Here is a 21,459-nt window from a genome sequence, read left to right on the forward strand (position 1 = left end):
TGCTGATTGTGGACTGATGTTGAATTTGAAATCGTTTTCTTTTATATCATGCTCTTGGCATTTCCTTTGGGAATTGATTTGAACATGGTCCACTTTTATATTAAGAGTTCTTTGATGATTTTATTTTAGCATTTGCTTTGAATCTTTCAGCTGTACCACTGATCTTTGAACCCATTGAATTCAACATGAAGTGGGTTTCTGTTTAATGGTTCGTTTATTTGTTTGTTCTTTTGGTCATGCTCTGTTTTGGGATGTTTTTCTTTTTGTTTCTGCTGTGTATACGATCCTTTTGTGGTTTTGCTGGGAGCCTTCATTTCTAGAGCCTGGTAAACCGTTGCATTCCCGTGTGATTAGAGACCTGCAGGTTACCATTATGACTCAGATTGTGAGGTCAGCAAAACATTGCTCCAAACTGAGTTTTAAGCCACAACTAAGCTGAAAAAAATCAGTTGGCTCACTAGGGTATCATTCGACATTATCATCAAGTCTGTATTCATGCCTGATTCAGCAAGATTTTCGGCCATATGGGACACCTGACCATCATAGTGCATCAGAATCTTTCTCTTTCTAATCTGTTTGAAGCAGCTGAGGAATTGGAAATACCTCAATGAAGTGTATGAGAAAGAAAGAATTGATGTTGACAAGGAGTCCAAATATTGGAACACCTGTAAATAGTAAAGGTTCCCAGAGGAGCTTTGGTTTTGGTAAGAGTTCCAATGTATCTGATGATTACTTGAATCTTCAAAAGCAAGACAGCTTAAGGGGAAAGAAGAGCAATAAATGTTTAAATGGAGCTGAAACTGAGTTCGATAATAACAGGTAGTATATGACTGGTGAATCTTTCAGAATTGAGAAGCATTATCGTTTAAGTTCGGATAAGAAATTATTATATTTCAAGACACTACATCAGAACATGAAGGCCATGAAGCTTGGGTGTGCAGTTGTAGTTTATATGGCTTTTTGACAATTGAAAATGTGGGATTTAGGCAATGACAGTTGGAGTAACACTGGGTGATAGGATGGAAATCGCTCTGTTATGTGATCTTCGGATTTATGGAGAAGATGCGGTACTGGGCATACCAAAAACACGAGTTGCTATAATTCCTAGAGCTGATGGAATCCAAAGACTTCCAAGATTGGTTGGAAAGTCAGTTGCAATAGAATTCATATTTACTAAGTCAAAAAGTTAGTGGCAGGGATGTGATGTCAATAGTCAACTACTGTGTTCCTGCTAGTGAAGCTCATTTGAAACTGCTCAGCATAAAAATCAGAAGCTACTAATCAAAGAAACAATGGCAGTCAAGAATGAGCACAACTTATCAACAAATAAAATCACATGGACATTGAGGTGGTCATGTTTTTTCATTATTCACTTGTTATCATGGTGATCCAGATGATCATCAATTGCATCATTTGGGTTCTTTTGTTTCTACTGGAGTCATTAGTAAAAAGGAAGATAAAAAGTAGAGATCCTATTATTTTTCATGCTGTGATATGGTCAGATTGCTCTCTTTTCGCATTTCCCATATGTTTTGAGAGTCAGGAATGGCCATGCTGCTCCCTCAACGATGTGATGATACTCTGAATGTGTCACCTTCTTCAAAATCTGAGGTCTCCATTTTTGCTCCGGACCACATAAATTTTGGGGGTTCTGCAAATCCATCTGGATCAGAGGTATCCATGTCGACAGAATGTCTGTCCTTTGGCAAAGTTATTGATTTCATTGATGGCATTCTACTGGACAGGCCAGACTCCTATAATCGAGTTCTGGTGAATTGCTTGTATGGACATGGGATGGTTCAGTTAGTTTTGACTACACTTGTAGCTGCCAGTCAACTGGTTTTACAGTTAACAAAGCTCCTGCTTCACCTATGGAGACTAATGATGGGAATTCAAAGCAGGATGGAAAGGATGAAATTGATCATTCATAGGTTTACAGTCCCTTACCTAGCTATGGAAAACTAATAGGCCATATGGGGATATCATCCTCTATTTTATCTCCTTTTACAAACCACCTGCCTGCTCAACCCCTGATCATTGGTGATATTCTTTTTTCTCGGGATGCTGGGACATTTGTAAAGGCCCTACAGTCCATGGTGCTGAAGGTGTGTTTCCAGTTTGGACGAATCCACAATTTGCTGATTATAGTTATGATCTCATTACAAAAAAATCATTTCTGTTATTTGGCTCATCTACTCTGGAGTCGAAGTGAAAAATGACAAATGCAAGGCAGACGCTTGATTAACTGGTCCCCGTCTAAATGAGACAGCTATTTCAATAATTGTAGAGATGGGTTTTCCAAAATTTAGAATAGAAGAGGCTCCGAAGTAAGTTGGAGTAAACAGCATGGAGTTGGGAATGGAGTGATTGTTTTCCCACCCAGAGAAAACTCACGAAGATGACGAACTTGCTCATGCACTTACCCTGCCACTTAGGAACTTTGAATTCGGTACAAAAGGGAATTTGAGGTTAATGAAACTTATAGTTTTAATCAAGATGATCTGTTGGCTGAGGGTTTCTCGACACTTGATACACGTGCTGAAATTTTTGTTGGGGTTAGTTAGGCTGTAGATCCCAAATAAGAGCAGAATGCTTTTGAAATCAGTCAGAGGTACATTGAAATCGCTACACTACAGGAGGACTACATTGTCGTGAATCCAGCTAAGCATTTAACCTTTGTTTCCCATATAGCTGGAAGGTACTCTGCCAAGCGGTTCTGGAACGCTCAAATATTTTATTTGGATGAATTCTAATGCTTCAATAGCACTCATCCTATGATGAAAACTCAGTTTCTGATGAAAGAATGGAGTTTCTAGCATCCACCTATACACCGAACGCAGAAAAAATAATTGCTCCTATCGTAGAAACAAACGGTTTTTGCTGCAAACCAAGTGATCAAGATGATGCAGGCTGTAAGAATTGCCCGGAGGCATTGCAAATGGCCAAGCCAGCTAAGCCACTGTGAATTTTGATGCAACTTCTCCGGTCTGAAGCAAGGTACCGCAAACAGGCTATGCCACCGCAGAAGTACGGTAAGAACAGAAATCCCAATTTGTTACTTTTTCCAATAAAAAATTAAGTTGTTTTACTTTTTAACAAGAATAAAGAGATTGGCTTCAAATTGGATACTTTTCTCATTAACAGAATGTAGTATATATATACACATGTTTGATCTAATCTTCTCCTAAATTATAGCTACAGAATCAGAAATATAAGGCTAATTATGCTCCTATACAATCAGCTAATTATGTCAAGATAATCATACAATAACTAACATATAATTTCCTTAATACTCCCCCTCAAGTTGGAGAGCGCAAATCAAGAGCTCCCAACTTGGTGCACAAAAGTTTGAACTGCTCCCTGCCAAGTGCCTTTGTAAAAACGTCCGCCAACTACATCTTTGTAGAAACATAACACGGACGAATTACCCCAGCTTGAAGTTTTTTTCGAACTATATGACAATCAATCTCAATGTGTTTAGTACGTTCGTGAAAGACTGGATTAGTTGCAATATATAAAGCTGCTTGATTATCACAAAACAATGGTGCTGGTTTGTCCAATTCAACCTTCAAATCTTTAAGTATGTACCTCAACCAAGTCAATTCCAGGCAAGTATTTGCCATTGCTTTGTACTCTGCTTCTGCTGACGAACGTGAAACATTCGTTTGTTTTTTGATTTCCAAGAGATGAGTGATGATCCGAGGAAAACACAATAACCAGAAACGGAACGTCTTGACATACGACATCCTCTCCAATCTGAATCGCAAAATGCGCTGAGTGTTAAATTATTTTCAAATGGAAGAAAAAGACCTTGACCTGGTGATCCTTTAATATATCGGAGGACCCGTAATGCTGCTTCCCAGTGCGGCTTCCGAGGTGTGTTCATGAATTGACTTAGTGTACGTACTGAATACACTATGTCAGGCCTGGTTACAGTCAAGTATATTAATCTGCCAACCAGTCTCCGATACCTACTTGGATCATGAAGTAACTCGCCATCTTCATCAGTCAATTTCAAGTTTTGCTCCATCGGAATTTTTTCGGGCTTCACTCCTGTCAATCCTGTGTCTTGCAAAATATCTAATGCATATTTTCTTTGAGACATAAAGATTCCCTTTTTAGAGCGAGAGAATTCTATACCCAAAAAATATTTCAATTCACCGAGGTCTTTAATAAAAAAACGCTTGAGCAGATGAGTCTTAAGCATCTTGATTTCATGCAAATCATTACCAGTCAATAGAATATCATCAACATAAATGAGAATAGCAGTGAACTTGTTACCTTGGGATTTAGTAAAAAGTGAATAATCTGCTTTGGACTGTATGTAACCCGCAGACTTAACAGTAGCTGTAAAAGTTGAGAACCAATTGCGTGATGCCTGTTTCAAACCGTAAATAGATTTGCGAAGCCGACATACCAGATTCTCCCCCTGTCGGCGAAGACCAGGAGGTGGAGTCATATAAACCTCTTCTTGTAAATTGCCATGAAGGAATGCGTTGTGCACATCAAGCTGATGGATGTACCAATTTCTGGAAGCTGCGACAGTCAGCAAACAGCGAAGAGTGGTGAGTTTGGCAGTTGGAGAAAAGGTTTCCTGATAGTCGATACCGGCGACCTGTGTGTAGCCCTTGGCAACCAAACGGGCTTTATAGCGTTCAATGGTTCCATCAGAATGGTATTTGATCTTGTACACCCAGCGGCAGCCAATGGGTTTGTGTCCCGAAGGAAGAGGGACCATCTCCCAAGTGTTGTTTTGTTCTAGAGCCTGAAGTTTGGTGGACATGGCTTGGCGCCAACGTGGATCACAGTCAGCTTGTTCAAAGGATGAAGGTTCGGTTTGGGCTGTCAAAAGAGCTAAAAAAGCACGGTGATGGGGTGAAAAACGAAAGAAAGAAAGGTGAGAAGAGAGGGGATACCTTGTACCTTGACGAGAACTTGATTGCGTGGAAGAATGATTAAGCTGGGCAGACATGGCATAGTCGTGGTGTCAGGCAGGAGGCTGAATATGATGAGTGGAACGTCGAAGATGAGGTTCATGGGTGGGGGAAGGGGCTGACGTGTTGGAGGGTACTGAGGGCACGGAAGGTGGGGAAGAAAGCGAAGAAGGAGATGGAGAAGAAGGTAAGGGTGACGCAACTGATTCTGGGGATAAAAGTTCGGGAACATCAGTATTAGAGGAAGGTGGAGATGATACAGGATTGTGATGCGACAAGGGAGGAGTGGAACTTGGAGAAAAACGAGGAAGAGATATCGACTGAGGTGTGGAATCGAAAGAAATGGGAAGCGGTAAAGGAAGAGAAGGTGAATGTTGTTGAGATTGAGAAGAACGAGAATGGAAAGGAAAAATATTTTCCCGAAAGAATACATCTCGGCTGACTGATATTTTTTGTGTTTGCAAATCGAGTACTTTATAGCCTTTTTTTTCCATGTGGATACCCCAAAAAAACACAAATAGATGCCCGAGGGTCAAATTTCTGTTTGGGGTGAACATTGGTTACATAGTATTCACAACCAAAAACTCGCAAATGTGTGAGTGAAGGAGGCCGATTATATAAGACCTCGAATGGTGATTTGTTTGAGAGCAATGGAGTCGGAATGCGATTTATCAGATAAACGACTGTTAAAACACATTCCCCCCAAAACTCAAGTGGGACATTTGATTGAAACATGAGAGAACGGGCAACATTTAAAATGTGTCGATGTTTGCGTTCTACAACTCCGTTTTGTTGCGGAGTGTAAATGCAAGAGGTTTGAAGTTCGATTCCTTTATTTTGAAGAAAGATGCGAAGAGGAATAAATTCTGTGCCATTATCCACTCTTACCGTTTGAACATCTGTGTGGAATTGAGTTTTGACGAATTGCACAAAATTAGTTAACAAAGATTGTGTTTCTGACTTATGATGCATAAGGAAAATCCATGTGCAACGAGAAAAATCGTCAACAATTGTAAGGAAATAACGTGAATGATACACACAAGGCAAGAAATTAACCAGAAAACGCAAAGAAAAAGTAGAGGAATAATGGGTATTTCTGTATTAATGTCTAAAATGAAATATCCAAGCTTTCGAGAGGCTTAGTTCTCTCCCAAATGGGCAAGCCCAATTCTATATCATTCTTTTCATCCCCTCTCCCAAATCCCACCTCACCTTTTATTCCCTTCACCCCTCTGGTCCTAACAGAAAATCTCAACCAAATACCCAACACCTCCTTTCTAACAGAATTTGCAATCATTCCTTCCACGTCAGCTACTGCTTGCAATTCCAGAATTATTCTTACACCTAGTGTAGGTGAAGTGCATAGGTGGCCTAACATTACCTCCCCCCCAAACTTTCACCTTGTCCTCAAGGTGGAAAGTAGGAAATTGTTGGTGAATCAAATGAAAATCTTCCCAAGTGGCTTCATATTCTGGCAAAGACTTCCATTTCAACAACACTTCAACTTCACCCGGCTGGCCTTGAGCTTTCGGACGAACATCTAGCAATAAATCCGGCTCCACAACAAGTTCAAGTTCAGGAGTTAATTGTGGAGGTAAAACTGGTGAAGAAGAGGAGACTCCATGTGCAGGTCGCAACTGAGAGACATGGAAAATAGGATGGATTGCTGCTGTTGGGGGAAGCTCCAGCTTATAAGCCACCTTGCCAATACGCTGCAGAACCTTGAAAGGACCATAATATCGAGCAGCTAATTTTTCAAACTTTCGCTGCGCAAGAGAACACTGCCGATATAGTTTCAGCTTCAAAAAAACTAAGTCACCATCTTGAAATTCTGCATGTTGACGCTTGGTATCAGCTTGCAGCTTCATCCGCTGTTGCGCCCGTAACAAATGCATGCGCAAATCATCCAAGACAGCATCTCGATCATCCAAAAGCTGATCTACAATAGACACCAACGCAGTGCCTCGTTCATAACGGATGAGAGAGGGTGGATCGCGACCATACAAAGCACGGAAATGGGTACAACAAGTGGAGGAGTGAAATGAAGTATTGTACCAATATTCAACCCAAGCCAACCATCCAGCCCAACTACGCGGCTTATCAGAAGCAAAACAGCGCAAATAAGTTTCTAGACATCGATTAACAACCTTCGTTTGGCCATCAGTTTGTGGATGATAGGCAGTGCTACGCTTAAGAGAAGTCCCTTGCAACTTAAACAACTCATTCCAGAAATTGCTCAAGAATACTCTATCCCGATCAGAAATAATGGATTGAGGAATGCCATGAAGTCTCACAATTTCATGAGTGAAAATGGTAGCGACCGAGACGGCTGTAAATGGGTGTCTTAAGCCGATAAAATGAGCATATTTACTAAGTCGATCCACCACTACCAAGATTGCATCCAAACCTTCCGAACGAGGTAGCCCTTCAATGAAATCAAGTGTGATCTCATCCCAAACCTGCGCCGGAAGAGGAATGGGCTATAGGAACCCAGCAGGTGTGGTGGCCAAATACTTGTGCTGCTGACAAACCAAGCATTCCCGAACAAACTTGGCTATATCCTTACGCATACCAACCCAATAGAACTTAGCTGCAAGGCGGTGATAAGTTTTTGTTTCCCCTGAATGGCCCCCAACTAGAGTGGTATGAAACTCTCCAATTAGAGTAGAAATGAGCTTAGATGTCCGTGGAATAACGAGACAATTCTTGTAAAACAATACCCCTTGTTCCACAGTAAACCCAACATGAGACTGAGTGCCCGAAGTTATGTTGTCCTTTAATTTCTTCAAAAAATCATCCTCTGCCAATTCTGTCCGTAAAGTGTCCCAATGCTGCCACTGAGGTACTACTAAGGTAGTACACTCTACTTGATCAGATACACGGGAGAGAGCATCTGCTACTAGATTGCTTGCCGCACTACGGTATTGTATATCGAAGTCATACCCCATGAGTTTAGTAACCCACTTTTGGTATTCTTCCCCAACTATTCGCTGCTCCAAAATGAACTTCAAACTCAGCTGATCTGTCCTCACAATGAACCGTCTTCCACGTAGATATGGCTGCCACCTCAAAACAGCAAATACAATGGCCATCAATTCCTTCTCATATATAGACTTAAGGCGAGCTCGGGAACCAAGAACTTGGCTATAATAAGCCACTGGCTGCTGGTCCTGGAGAAGAACAGCACCCAAACCAAATCCAGAGGCATCTGTCTCTATGATAAAGGGTTTGGTGAAATCGGGCAACGCTAAAACAGGGGCTGAGGTCATGGCTTGCTTAAGTGTTTCAAAGGCTGCAGCAGCTTCCGAATTCCACCCAAATTTATCCTTCTTTAATTGATCAGTCGATGGCAAAGCAATGCGGGCATACCCAGCCACAAACTTCCGATAATACCCTGTCAATCCCAAAAATCCCCTTAGAGCTTTCAAAGTGGTGGGGGTTGGCCAAGAGAGCATGGCCTGAATCTTGCTAGGATCTGCTGCTACCCCCTGTCCAGAAATGATATGGCCTAAGTAAGCCACCTCAGTTTTCCCGAATTCACACTTTTTTTGGTTGACGAAGAGGCGGTTAGCTTGTAGAATCTCTAGAGCTTGTTTTAGGTGCTGCTGGTGGGACTCTTCAGAAGGACTATAAATCAGGATGTCGTCGAAAAATACCAAGACAAACTTCCTAAGGTAGGGCCGGAAGACATCATTCATCAAGGATTGGAAAGTAGTAGGGGCATTCATGAGCCCAAAGGGCATGACGAGGAATTCGTAATGCCCATCGTGAGTCCGAAAGCTGTTTTGTGAACATCTTGGCTACTAACTCTGATTTGATGATAACCCGACTTCAAGTCTAACTTAGAGAAAATTTTTGCACCGTGTAACTCATCTAGTAACTCATCTATTACTGGAATTGGATACTTATCTAGTACTGTTACCTTATTCAATGCCCTATAATCCACACAAAATCGCCAAGACCCATCATTCTTCTTAACAAGCAGAACTGGACTTGAAAAGGGACTGTTACTGACTTGGATTATTCCAGCTGCAAGCATTTCCTTGATTAATCTTTCAATTTCGTCTTTTTGGGCATGAGGATAGCGATACGGACGAACACTAATCGGTTGGCTGTCGTCTTTGAGTACAATGGAATGTTCATGTCCTCTAATAGGGGGTAGTCCCATGGGCATGTAAAAAACTTCTGCATAATCTGCCAAAATCTGATGTAGAAATGGTGGCACATCGGACTTTTCTTCACCCAAGCCTTCTAACTGATTCAACTCCACTAAAATTCCAGTGCCCTCATGCTTGATGGTTCGCATCATAGCCTTTAGAGACACTAGTGTCTTCCCCAGTGAAGGATCCCCACGTAGAGTAACAAATTCATTACCCAGCCTAAACTTCATTACTTGAGTTTTCCAATTGGTATGTGTCATACCCAAGGTCTCAAGCCATTTGATTCCCAAAATCACATCAGCACTTCCCAACCCTAGTGGTAAAAATTCTTCTACAACATCAATCCCCTGTAGATGAAGAGCTACCCCTCTGCATAATCCTCTCCCACGGACAGCAGTTCCGGTCCCCATAGTAACCCCATATTCCTCACTGTCATCAATAGGCAACTGTATTCTTTTAACCAAATCTAAAGATATAAAATTATGGGTTGCACCTGGATCGATCAAGACCACCACCTCCTGCTCACCCACCATTCCCTTTAATTTCATAGTTTTTGGGGTAGTTAATCCCACAACAGAGCTGAGCGAAACTTCCGCCACTTGATTAAGTTCAACCGCCTCCAAATCAGCCACTGCCTCTTCCGTAACGTCAATCTGACTCGATTCTTCTTCATCGGCGTCATGTCTGAGAAGAACACTTAGTTCTTTCTTCTTGCAGCGATGCCCGGGTCCCCATTTTTCATCACACCGAAAGCACAATCCCTTCTCTCGTTTCTTTTGTAGCTCCGAATTAGAAAGTCTCCTTACTTCCCCGGCGATCTTGGCTTCCGAATGATTTGCCCTAAAAATTGATCGGAAGGCTTCAGAGGGCACAATACTGCCCCGTGAAGTCCCTGTTCTTGCTCTTGTAACCCCACTAAAGGGTTTATGGGCTTTAGTGATCCACAATTTTTCCTCAATCCTTTGGGCCAAGTCCATGGCCCGGCCCAAATTGCTGGGTTCCAGAATCCTAACCTCCACTCTGATTTCTGGCTTCAGCCCGTTAATGAAATTACCCAGAGCTACTTCATCAGAAATGTTCTCTAATGGCGCCGACAACTCGATGAATCTCCGGCGATAATCCTGTACACTTCCGTCTTAAACCAGGGCTAACCATTGCTCGTGAAGAGTGCCGGCCTGGGTTGTTCGAAACTGCTTCAAGAGAAGCATCTTCATCTCTTCCCAAAGAACGATGGATCTTTTCCTGTTTTCCCACTGATACCAAAGCAGTGCATCACCTTCAAAAGCCATAATTGCAGCCTCAAGTTTCTCTTCATTTGTTACCCGATTAAATGCAAAATATCGCTCCGCCTTGAGAATCCATCCATCCGGATTCGTTCCGACAAACGGAGGCATTTCGAGCTTCCGAAATCGGGATTCATGGCGAAATCCGGCGGAACCAGAGCTGCCATCTGACCCATGAACCTCCCCCATAAAAGGTCTGTCTACCTTATTTTCCCCAGAAGAAATTCCTCCAGCCCGTACAACGTCTTCTTGCAATTTGATGAATTGCTCGAATCTGTGATTCAGATTCTGCATCTCCTCCTTTAGCGTACCCACTTCACGCCGAAATTCTTCCTGCACTGCTGCAATTACCTCCTCCATAGAATCCATACGCTGAGCCATGTTTTTACTAGCCATTTTCTCAAGTTCGTTACCGCTCTGATACCAATTTGATACACACAAGGCAAGAAATTAACCAGAAAACGCAGAGAAAAAGTAGAGGAATAACAGGTATTTCTGTATTAATGTCTGAAATGAAATATCCAAGCTTTCGAGAGGCTTAGTTCTCTCCCAAATGGGCAAGCCCAATTCTATATCATTCTTTTCATCCCCTCCCCCAAATCCCACCTCACCTTTTATTCCCTTCACCCCTCTGGTCCTAACAGAAAATCTCAACCAAATACCCAACACCTCCTTTCTAACAGAATTTGCAATCATTCCTTCCACGTCAGCTACTGCTTGCAATTCCAAAATTATTCTTACGCCTAGTGTAGGTGAAGTGCACAGGTGGCCTAACAGTGAACCAGTATGTGCAGGAATTTTGTGAGGACCCCAGACATCACAATGTAAAAGAGAAAAAGGAAATTTTGTAGTTATTGAACTTTTGGGAAAGGGCAAGCGTGTTTGCTTAGCCTGTGGGCAAATTGGACAATGATTTCCTAATTCTTTATGAATATCTGGAAGCAAATTTGATAATAATTTAAAACGAGAAAAAGAGGGATGACCCAGGCGTAAATGCCATAAGTCAGACGGTTGAGAAACATGAAAGACAACCGATTTATTTGTTGATGGATGCATGTAGTATAGACCACCACGCTGTTTACCCGAGCCAATCTTCTTCCCCGAAACCAAGTCCTGCAAAATACAAGAGTCAGGAAAGAATATGATGCAGCAATTCTGATCTTTTGCGAGTTTGCTAGCCGAAATTAAATTCAAGTTAAAGGATGGGACACATAAAACATCTTTAAGGGTCAATTGGGAATAAAAAATAACGGTGTCAGTGTGTGTTATTGGTGATGCTGCACCATTTGGTAAATTAACAGTTGTGACATTAGAAGGTTTGAGATCAGTGAAAAGAGACATGTGGGAAACGATGTGATCCGTGGCACCTGTATCCAAAATCCAAGAACTTGTACTACTAGAATTAACAGACACAAGAGTTGATGGAATCAAACCTGCAGCATTTGCATATGCTTCAATATTATCGGAATTACTGTGATTTAATGCACGAATTGCTTGAGCCAACTGTTGTATTTGTTCTGTAGTGAACCCCTGGACTGTACTAGAAGAAGTCAAATCAGACATTTCCTGGGATTCTGTCGCGTTTGCTGAGGGCTGATTCCCACGACCAAAAGGACGTTGTCCTCGGAATTGCCCCGCTTTGTTATTGCTCCCATTTTTCAGTCGGCATCTATCCTCCGTGTGACCTCTTTTATCACAGAACTTACAGTGAAATTTAAGAGTCCGACATTCATCTATGGTATGTCCGGATCTGTTACAATGGTCACACATTTTCTGTCTTGGATTACCTCATTTTCCCGGGACTGCGGCAGCTATTGAGAAATTCTCGGTTGGCTCAGAAGAAACTTGCCGTTGCATCTCTTCCTGGACAATTAAAGAGTATGCTTGACGGACATTGGGCAATGGCGACATCATCAAAATATTGGATCTCACTGCCTTATATGACTCATTCAAACCCATTAGAAATTGCATAAGATGGTCTTCCTCCCTTTGCTCGAGATGTGCTTGCCGTTGGTTGCAGGTCAGCGGGAAACGGTATGTCTCAAGCTCGTCCCATAAGGCTTTGATCTTTGTAAAATATGCAGCTACTGTCATCGTTCCTTGTGACATGGTGGCGATTGATTTCTGTATTTGAAAAACCGTTGGAGCATTCTTTTGAGAAAACTGGTCGCGTAAATCAACCCACACTTCGCGTGCTGTTTTATCATGGATAATTCCTTCAGCAATGTCCGATTCAACAACATGAGTTAGCCAAGAAAGTATCATGCTGTTGCATTGATTCCACTGTTCAAACATAAAGGGTTCATCTTCCTGCGATGGTTCTTCAACTGTCCCGTCGACGAAGCCGATCTTCTTCTTGGCAGTAAGGGCATGAATAACTGCTTTGCTCCATGATTGATAGTTGACCCCATTTAATTTGATGGGCACCAAAACATGGCCTGGTTGATCTGAATGATGAATATAGAGGGGATGTGAAGGATCGATGGTCTTGTTTTCTGATCCAGAAGCCTTCTGACTGCCAGCCATGGTGGTTTGTTGTTCTTGCTCTGATACCATAACAAGAATAAAGAGATTGGCTTCAAATTGGATACTTTTCTCATTAATAGAATGTAGTATATATATACACTTGTTTGATCTAATCTTCTCCTAAATTATAGCTACATAATCAGAAATATAAGGCTAATTATGCTCCTATACAATCAGCTAATTATGTCAAGATAATCATACAATAACTAACATATAATTTCCTTAATACTTTTATAAATATTTTAGGTCATACCCTTTGTAAAAATTATTGTGGGTATATTATATAGACTGCCAAGAAGATATGAGAGACAGATGGTTAAGTAGAGCACAGAGATTTAAGAGTAATACCAAGATAACATCCAATGTGTATACATCAGTGAAGAGTGACTTGTTAGGCATTATGCATAGTTATTGTTTGCTGACAATTTTTCTTCTTTTTTTATTCGGCTTTTAATCTCTATTAAAGTTGCTGTGTGATGAATTGAAATGACTTAGGTAAGTATCAAAGCCATGGTCAGCGGGCAAGTTTGAGGATAGATGAGAATAATTGCTCACAACTGCTGGGTAAGGATTTCTCATGTTTTGAACTGCCTGGTTGGCAGGAATCTGGGACATTCCTACATTGACCATGCCCATAGGTGGAGGCCTAAAATTTTAAACAAAATGCAATTATCATTCTTTCAAGAAAGAAAATCTAAAAATATCTGAACACTGTTGTTGTTATGACACAAATGGTGTATAAAACATAATAATTGCATTCTATCAGTTAATTAAATATCATATTTTCTTTCTCAATTTCTACCATTATGAAATTATATATTTTTCTTATTCTCATAATACACCTACTTTACATGCATGTGCTTTTTATTAAATAAAAACTACAATTACTAAAATCCATCTTTTTATTTTTCTCTTAATCTCCTTCTTCTATTTTTTTTTTTTTTAAAAATCTCATTTATCAATTATTTAAATAACTCTTTTATAGGCTGAAATGATTAGTGAAGGGTTATAAGCACTTCCTACTTATTGAAGCTCTTTTTCAACAATAAATAAATAAATGATTTTATGTGTGGAGTTCTTATTAATTGCATCTTTATCATAAACACTTTTAAGTATAAACTAAAAAAAACAAATACTTTCATAGTGTTTTTTGTAATAACAAAAACAAATGAATTTTGAAAGAATCACATACCATTAATTGTCAAGGAATCACTTCAAGTGATTCTTTAAATTTTTTGTGTTCAAAAATTTATTAAGCATCCAATTTTTTTTTGTAAGCAGACGCTTTTTAGTATTAGAAATTAAATACTTTAAATCTTTTTTAAAACCACTCTCAAATGGATTTTTAGTGAAGTTTTTTTTTTTTTTCCAAAAATTATACATTTTTAGTTTATATCCAAATACAAATAGGTTCTACATAAAAAATAAAAAATAAAAAATGTGTGTATCTTATTAAGTTTTTTTTTCTTTCTAAAATTTATAATTTTATTATGTAAAGGTAAGACTAAAAAGCACTTTTTTATTATTATTATATCTAAAGACCAACATGTTCTCTATAGATTGTTATTAACAATAACACAACAAATTAAAAATGTTTTTACGATAATTATTTTCAAACATTATTATTATTATTATTGTTCAACTGAATCGACTTTGACACAATTAATTTTTTTCAATTATATAATAGGAGTCATATAGAGATGGAGAAAAGATTCAAGATATGGGCATACAGAGAAGGAGATCAACCCCTAATGCATGATGGACCATCCAATGACATCTAGGCGATGGAAGGGAAATTCATGGAACGAGTCATTTTTTGGCTCCTCATCCTAACGAGGCGGATGCATTCTACATCCCCATGAGTTTAGCTAAAATCGTTCATTTTATCTACGAGCCTCCAGAATACTATGTATGGTAAATGGATTCCACGATTGGTCACTTTGTAGCGAATAAATATCCATATTAGAATATAAGCAAGGGGGGTGACCATTTCTTGGTTCCTTGTCATGATTGGGTATATAAATTTTCCCCACTACTTATGATATCCATATTAGAATCTATTTTTGGAAAACAATAATCTCTCAGGAGAGATCTCGGAGGGAGTACTTTTGGAAAGTTCCTCCCTAGAATTATTGGACCTCTTAGAGAACAAAATTAGTCCAGCGTCCATACCTGATACCTCTTTGTGCCAATCTGCCAACCATGAAGTACTTACAATTGCAGAGCAATGAATTAACAGGATTGATACCATATGTTCTTTCAGAAGATCGCTCCCTCGTAACATACGAGGAATTTGGAAATGTTGATTATGTGTGGGCGGCAAATCTTTCCTTACCAATGTACTCATACGAGGAAGAACTCTCTTATTTCCGTTTCCTTTTTGGGGTCGGAGATGCTGAATATGGTGAGGGTGATGTGGGGGAATTCATATCAAAAAGTAGGTCTGAGTCTTATTCCGGAAGCATTCTGCACTTCATGTCTGGAATGAATCTTTGAGGTAACAAATTGACGGTTCCTATTCCTCCTGAAATGGGATATCTAAGTGGGATACACACAATAAATTTATCGCACAACCATTATGTTTGTTGGTTTTTAAACTGTACTTGCTATTGAATAATTTTATGCTTTATTGCAACATTTAGAAGTTTCTAGATCAGCCTCTTTTATTGTGGTAGGTGATGAGGAGGTGGGATTTTTTTCTTTTACCCTAACATATTGATTCCTTGATATGTTATTAAGAAACTGAATTAGTGAAATCCCACATTTTTGTTTAGTGCATGCAGGATCTTATTTATAACCTAGGAAATTAATGTCCCAAAAAAATAGACATTGGGTTTTATTTATGGTAAATAAATTTAATCATAATATCAATTTATGGTAAATAATTTCTATAAAATCTTGTCATAAATTTTTATTTATGTTAAATAAATTTTACTAACATGCAACATATATATTTTTTAATGAATTTATATTTCATAATTTTAAATTCAATACAGTAAAAAATGAATAATTTTTATATTTATAAATTTAAATTCAACATGGTAAAAAATAAACATATTGGTATTTTAAGAATTTATATGAACATATTATGTATAAGCAAGGACCGTGACTCATAATGAAAATGCAAAGAAAAATAAAGGGGAAGTTAATTTTATTTTTATAATATAAATATAATATTTTTGAAATGAGAGAAATATGATTAAATGTATTTAATTTTAAAAAGAAAACATTAAATATAAATAAAAGGACTTAAAATACATTATTAATTGATTTTCAGACCGCTTAAAATCCATTTAGTCGACGGGTTGAGCAAGCATCAGATGAGACGGCACTTCCAGGTTACATCCCAATAGTCCAGAAATTCATAACCTGACTGAACTGATGTTATACTCCGATTTAGGGTTTACTTGCAGCTGAAGAAGCCCCATCTCTTTACACAAAAGCTTTCAGTCATTCCTTCTCCAAAACCCTGCGTTTCGGTTGATCTCCGAGTTCAAGGTACTGTTCCAGTCTCTGTTTCCAATTGAGTCTCCATCGACTTTTAATCTAGATACAATAGTTTGGATGCCGAGAAAATAGTGATAAGACGATGGAAAATTTTGAATCGTAAAATTTTCACCATTAGGGTTCTAAGTGTTTTTTTTTTTTTTTTAATTTTTTTAATTTCTTTTGGATTGTTGGCAGTAAAGAAAGTGAGAAAGATGACATAGTAATCAAAATGTCTGTGTGCTGTGTTTTTTTTTTTTTCTCTAATAAAATCTGCGTTTTCTTGGAACCGAAACAGGGGGTCCGATTTTTCTCTAAGTGCTTTATAAATTGGGAATGTTGGAAGTTTTGAACCCTCACGCTTCTCTTCGAACAACGAACTATTGCCAGATTGAATTATAGCTTGGGCTGAAATTTATGTTAGATCAAGGTTCTCTGCTATTCGGGAATGATTTCTTCTGTAAAAAAAGTTTAGATACAGAAAAAATATGAAAAAAGTAATTAAGATTTTGGACTGTAAAATTTTCACCTACCATGATTCGAGAGTACATAACAATGCCACCTTATTGAAAATTCATACGGGCTTTTTCTTTCTTCCTTATCCTTGGAAGCAAAAGATGAGATATAACAAATTAATGAAAATGTTTTTCTCTAAATATAGATATAATGATGGACAGTATTTATAAGTTAATTTAACATTCATTTCTCCATTTTTCTGTGATTGGATCTCATTTGCTTGTTCTCAAATTCCATTCTACTATCAGTATTTTCAAACTGTTCACTCCTTGTACCTTGCTTGATTTAGCTTTGAATTTGGAATTCACTAGGAACAAAGATAGAAATTTCATGTGTTTGACTGGTTTCAAAACTCTTCATTAGTGTATAGTTATAGGAAGATGTTGGGTGAGTGACTCACGAGGAATTGGATTAGTGATCATGACTAGGTAAAGCAGATTGAGCTAGCGATCAACATTTGAGGACTCTGTCTCTGCTTCTGTGCTAATTGTTCAATTTAACTGTTTATTATAGGTTCATGTAGGAGATTGTAGAGATGATTCATGTACAAGGAGCTTAAGGTAAGGATTTTTGTTTGTTTCATTATTAATGTCACCAACAAGTCCTCAATCCGGTTAACTTTTGGTTCAACTGAACAAAATGAGAATATCTGCATTTGTACTATTTAAAATGAAACTGTCATTTTCTAACTTCAATTAAAGTAATGAATCACTTGTGCCAATTCCAAGACTTGTATTTGCTTTCCAAATTCTATTTTTAAAATTTTAAATGGAAGTAACTATTTGTGATTAGAACTTCTTATCTTATTAAGCTCAGATCAGCTGGAAATGCAAAACAGAGCCCAAGCTTGTCTTGAGACTGTTCCCAGCCCTTAAGCTCCAGCCATATGGTCCTGTGATGTATAATTAGAACTTCAGTTGGATTTTGCTTTGGCTTGAAATAACAGCTCACTGAAATAGTGAAATATATTGTTTAACTTACAATCTCTTTTTTGTATTAATTTCTCTGATACACTAACTCATGCATGTGCTGAGATGTTTATTGATCATGTTTACTATTAATTTCAAGTTTAAGTGGACTGCTCAAGGGTTCCTGGCCTTGATTCCTCACATAAATGAAGATGATGCAGCACCAAGGCTTGATGTAGAAGCTCTTAAATAACATTGAACTCTACATTGAACTCTCTTCCTTGGATGAACGGAAACAATACATTTGAAAAATGATATATTCTTATATTTGTACTCAACCTGGATCTAGATAACATGATATCTTCTTGTTTATCGGTTTTATGACTGAATTTTTACTTGGTGCTGATTCTCTGACAGGGAGCCATTGATCTTCTTATGACAGTCTACAAAAAGGAATCTATTTCAGTTGGTAAGTTACTTCATTAACTTGAGACAATGATGCACTGATGTTATCTCGCATTTCTAAGCTTAATTTGCTACATAACAAGGCCTAACCCCAACTTAGGGTAAAGTAACGAATTCTATTCTGTATTCCACTTTGTTGGGTTATAGTTTTCTGATGAAAAAAAGCTTCATTGCATTTTGTCACTTACTTAACCCACCTATATTGTTGGTCTCCGCTTTGTGTCTATTGCACCTCATAGCAAGGGAAAAGAAAATGAAAGTAAAGGAAAATCTATCTGTTTCTTTTCATGATTTTACTCTATGTTGCACATTAAAGTTGTCTTGTCCTTTTGTCCCCACATGGCTGCTATATTTTCCAATAAAGCATTCATTTTCTGTTAAATCTTTGCTTACTTCTCACCCATTTAAGATTCTTAATTTCTTATATAATCATTTTATACATATGTTTTGGAGCCAATGAACAGTTTGTACCATGAAGCTGTTCAGCTTAGTAGGTACAAAGTAATGTCCTCTTAGTGGAAACTGGAATAGAGATACATTTGTATTTATTGATTTATTTATTTTTGCGTGAGATTGTAGGGAGGAATGGCTTATCTTTATGCATGTAAAACCACTGTAATTTTTTTTGGCTATATTGCTTTTTTTTCCCTTTTATATATTTCAAAATCAAACAATGCATTTCATTGAATTACAAACGTGTGGAGCAATGAGAATGCATTTCAGTGAAATATACTGTTCTTTTTATGCAAGTTGTGGGATCTAATGAGAATGCAATATTCAGGGCACGCAGCCAGGTTTTTGATTGTAACTCTATGCTTTCAATTCTGCACAAACTTCTAACTTTTATATTCTATTAATTGGTTCCCATATTTGTTGTAAAAGTTGTTCCAAACTTCTAAGTGGTGGTCCTCGTGTTCGTCTAATGGGTTCTTTCTCAGATATTCTTGATTCATGGAGTAAATCCACCAAGGCACCAAGGTTGTTATTTATTTATTTATTCCTTCCCTCCATTTATTTTCTTGTACTTTTTTTAAAAATTTAGTTCTTTTTATGTGTCATTTTTATGTTTATTTTGTAGGATATCAACAACAAATAATAGTTTTTAATATTATAGTTTTCTCTGCAGCCTAGAGACCCTGTTCTTGTTGCAAGTGTAGGATTGCCAGAATTAAGTTATAGTGGATACCGGCGACATGCCTATATTTGGGATGATTATCCTTCACTTCAAGATATCTTGGATGTGGTAAGAATGCTTATTCATTGTTTCTTCTTATTCAAATCTCCTTATTTATTGCTTCCTCTTATTATGTTAATTTGTGTTTCAATAGTCTACTTCATTGCCAAGCTAATGCCTTATTTCTTGAAGAGATAAAGATAGCAACAACTATGTGGGTTGGCATTCTGATGATGAAAGCTTTATGGTTCAACCTGGGAAATTGCATCTATTTCTTTTTGGTTGTGAACGTGAGTTCTTCTTGAAGAGAAAACCTAGTAAACCATCCCAAGGTATATTAATGCTTCTTTTTACTTCTTGATTATCTCATTTGCATTTGTTGATCATCATTAGTTCACACTAAAGCATGGATCAATGTTGGTGATGAGAGGCTGCACTTGGAGAGACTGGGTCCACTTAGTCCCCAAGTGTGCTAAAGGAGATGCAACCCGCATTAACCTCACCTTCAGGCATGTTATCTGATGGGCTGTTGGATAAGGGGGATAGGTAATTCATCGTCAAGCGTTTATTCTATTACTATTTGCTTGTGGGCTCAGAATACTTCCTTACAAAACAAAATTTATTGTACTTGTGTTAGAAGAGGAAGAGGAAAAGGAAAAGGAAAACATAATTTGCTTGATATGGATGCGAGAGAAGGTTTTTAGATAGGGATCAAACTACCTAAAATCCCAAAAAGAGGGAGGGAAAAAAATCAAAGAAAAAGTACATTAAAACCACATGCTGGTATATGTTACACTGTATAAATGTTTTAGACGTTATTAAAAACTCTGTAATTTTCTTCTTTATGGCTAGTGTTGCTACGCCTGCTTCCTTTCAACAGCCTTGTTAGATGACAGAAATCCATTACTATATTCAACACCTCTTCTATTTATTTTACTTGCCTCCCTGACTCACTCGGCTTTCTACCAAAGAACCTCAACTTTCACAAGCCAAATTCAGCATTATCACCATTCACTACCTTCACCATTCCTTGTCTTTAGATTTGTTAGGATGAGATTTCAGAATGTCACTAAAATAGAGATGCATAAGAATAATTTTTTTTGTAATAAAATAAATTTCCTTAGAAATTATATTTCATGGTAAAAAGGTGATCTTTAACCATAAATTTTTTAATATAAAAAAGTGACTTTTTACCATAATTATTTTTATGAAAAATGTGTGAAAAGTGACATGACAAATTTTATTTTGTAGTGAAAAATGACATGTTATTGTTTATGATTTCTTATGAGAACTCTTCCAAGAGGCATATTTATGTTAAATAAGCCTTATGGATTGAGACATGATTTAGAAAATATATTTTATTAATAAAATAATTTAGGAAACTTAGAAAATTTTGAAATATTTGAAAACATGTTTTTTAAAATTCAAAGATATTTTTTAAAAAAAATTAAATTCCTTTCAAATTAATTTTATCATCAATTTCCATATAAATTTATTTTATATCTTCGACACCATTATTTCCAATTATCTCAACCTTACTTACCAATGTAATCTCAAGTTAATTTCATAGTAACTTTGAATCTTCAAAGATAGTCTAAATCAAAGGAATGTAATCACAATGAATAGAACAAAATTAATAATATATATATATATTTTTTAAGAACCATAGTAATAATAGTCATATTATATAATTTTTTTAAAATAATACTAATAGTATTAATAATGATAAGCATTAAAAGAAAAGAATAAATTGCAATAATAATAAAATTAATAGCATTTTTAAGAATAATAGTACTAGTAATAATAAAATTAAAAATTATAATATTATAAAATGTTATTATTATTGTTAATTATCAACAATAATAATAAAAAATGAATTACATTTATAAAAATAATAATAATAATTAAAAGGAGGAAAATGGCAAATGATTGAAGGAGTCATAATTCATTGTCACTCTATCGTACCCTATTGATGATGGAGAGAGAAGACTAGCGTGTGGAATTGGG

The 21,459-nt window shown here is 37.4% G+C and overlaps 1 protein-coding gene and 1 long non-coding RNA gene across 6 annotated transcripts; both read left to right on the top strand.

Annotated features, from left to right (window-relative positions):
* Positions 1-989: 989 nt before the first annotated feature.
* Positions 990-1,931, top strand: LOC117924783 (probable enoyl-CoA hydratase 2, mitochondrial). The gene is made up of 3 exons (XM_034843497.1): positions 990-1,185; positions 1,544-1,770; positions 1,833-1,931. The coding sequence occupies exons 1-3, from the start codon at positions 990-992 to the stop codon at positions 1,929-1,931; spliced, it is 522 nt and encodes a 173-aa protein (XP_034699388.1).
* Positions 1,932-16,197: 14,266 nt separating this feature from the next.
* Positions 16,198-20,370, top strand: LOC117924565. Of its 5 annotated transcripts, none has more exons than XR_004652814.1 (7): positions 16,198-16,401; positions 17,419-17,465; positions 18,231-18,282; positions 19,161-19,256; positions 19,405-19,521; positions 19,607-19,784; positions 19,858-20,370. It is a non-coding gene; the product is annotated as an uncharacterized LOC117924565 (long non-coding RNA). The 5 variants fall into 5 exon arrangements; XR_004652812.1 differs by having other exon boundaries at positions 19,645-19,784; XR_004652813.1 differs by having other exon boundaries at positions 19,645-19,742; positions 19,846-20,370.
* Positions 20,371-21,459: the final 1,089 nt, after the last annotated feature.

The sequence above is a fragment of the Vitis riparia genome, chromosome 11, assembly GCF_004353265.1.
Source record: "Vitis riparia cultivar Riparia Gloire de Montpellier isolate 1030 chromosome 11, EGFV_Vit.rip_1.0, whole genome shotgun sequence".
In the NCBI taxonomy this organism is placed as follows: Eukaryota; Viridiplantae; Streptophyta; class Magnoliopsida; order Vitales; family Vitaceae; genus Vitis; species Vitis riparia.

What these genes read in the sequence shown, in the direction of transcription:
- LOC117924783 (XM_034843497.1), top strand. Translation starts at nt 990, where the DNA reads ATGACAGTTGGAGTAACACTGGGTGATAGGATGGAAATCGCTCTGTTA. An exon ending in CATATTTACTAAGTCAAAAA is followed by an intron (nt 1,186 to 1,543) that starts GTTAGTGGCAGG and finishes TTTGAGAGTCAG; the next exon opens with GAATGGCCATGCTGCTCCCT. An exon ending in ACTCCTATAATCGAGTTCTG is followed by an intron (nt 1,771 to 1,832) that starts GTGAATTGCTTG and finishes TGTAGCTGCCAG; the next exon opens with TCAACTGGTTTTACAGTTAA.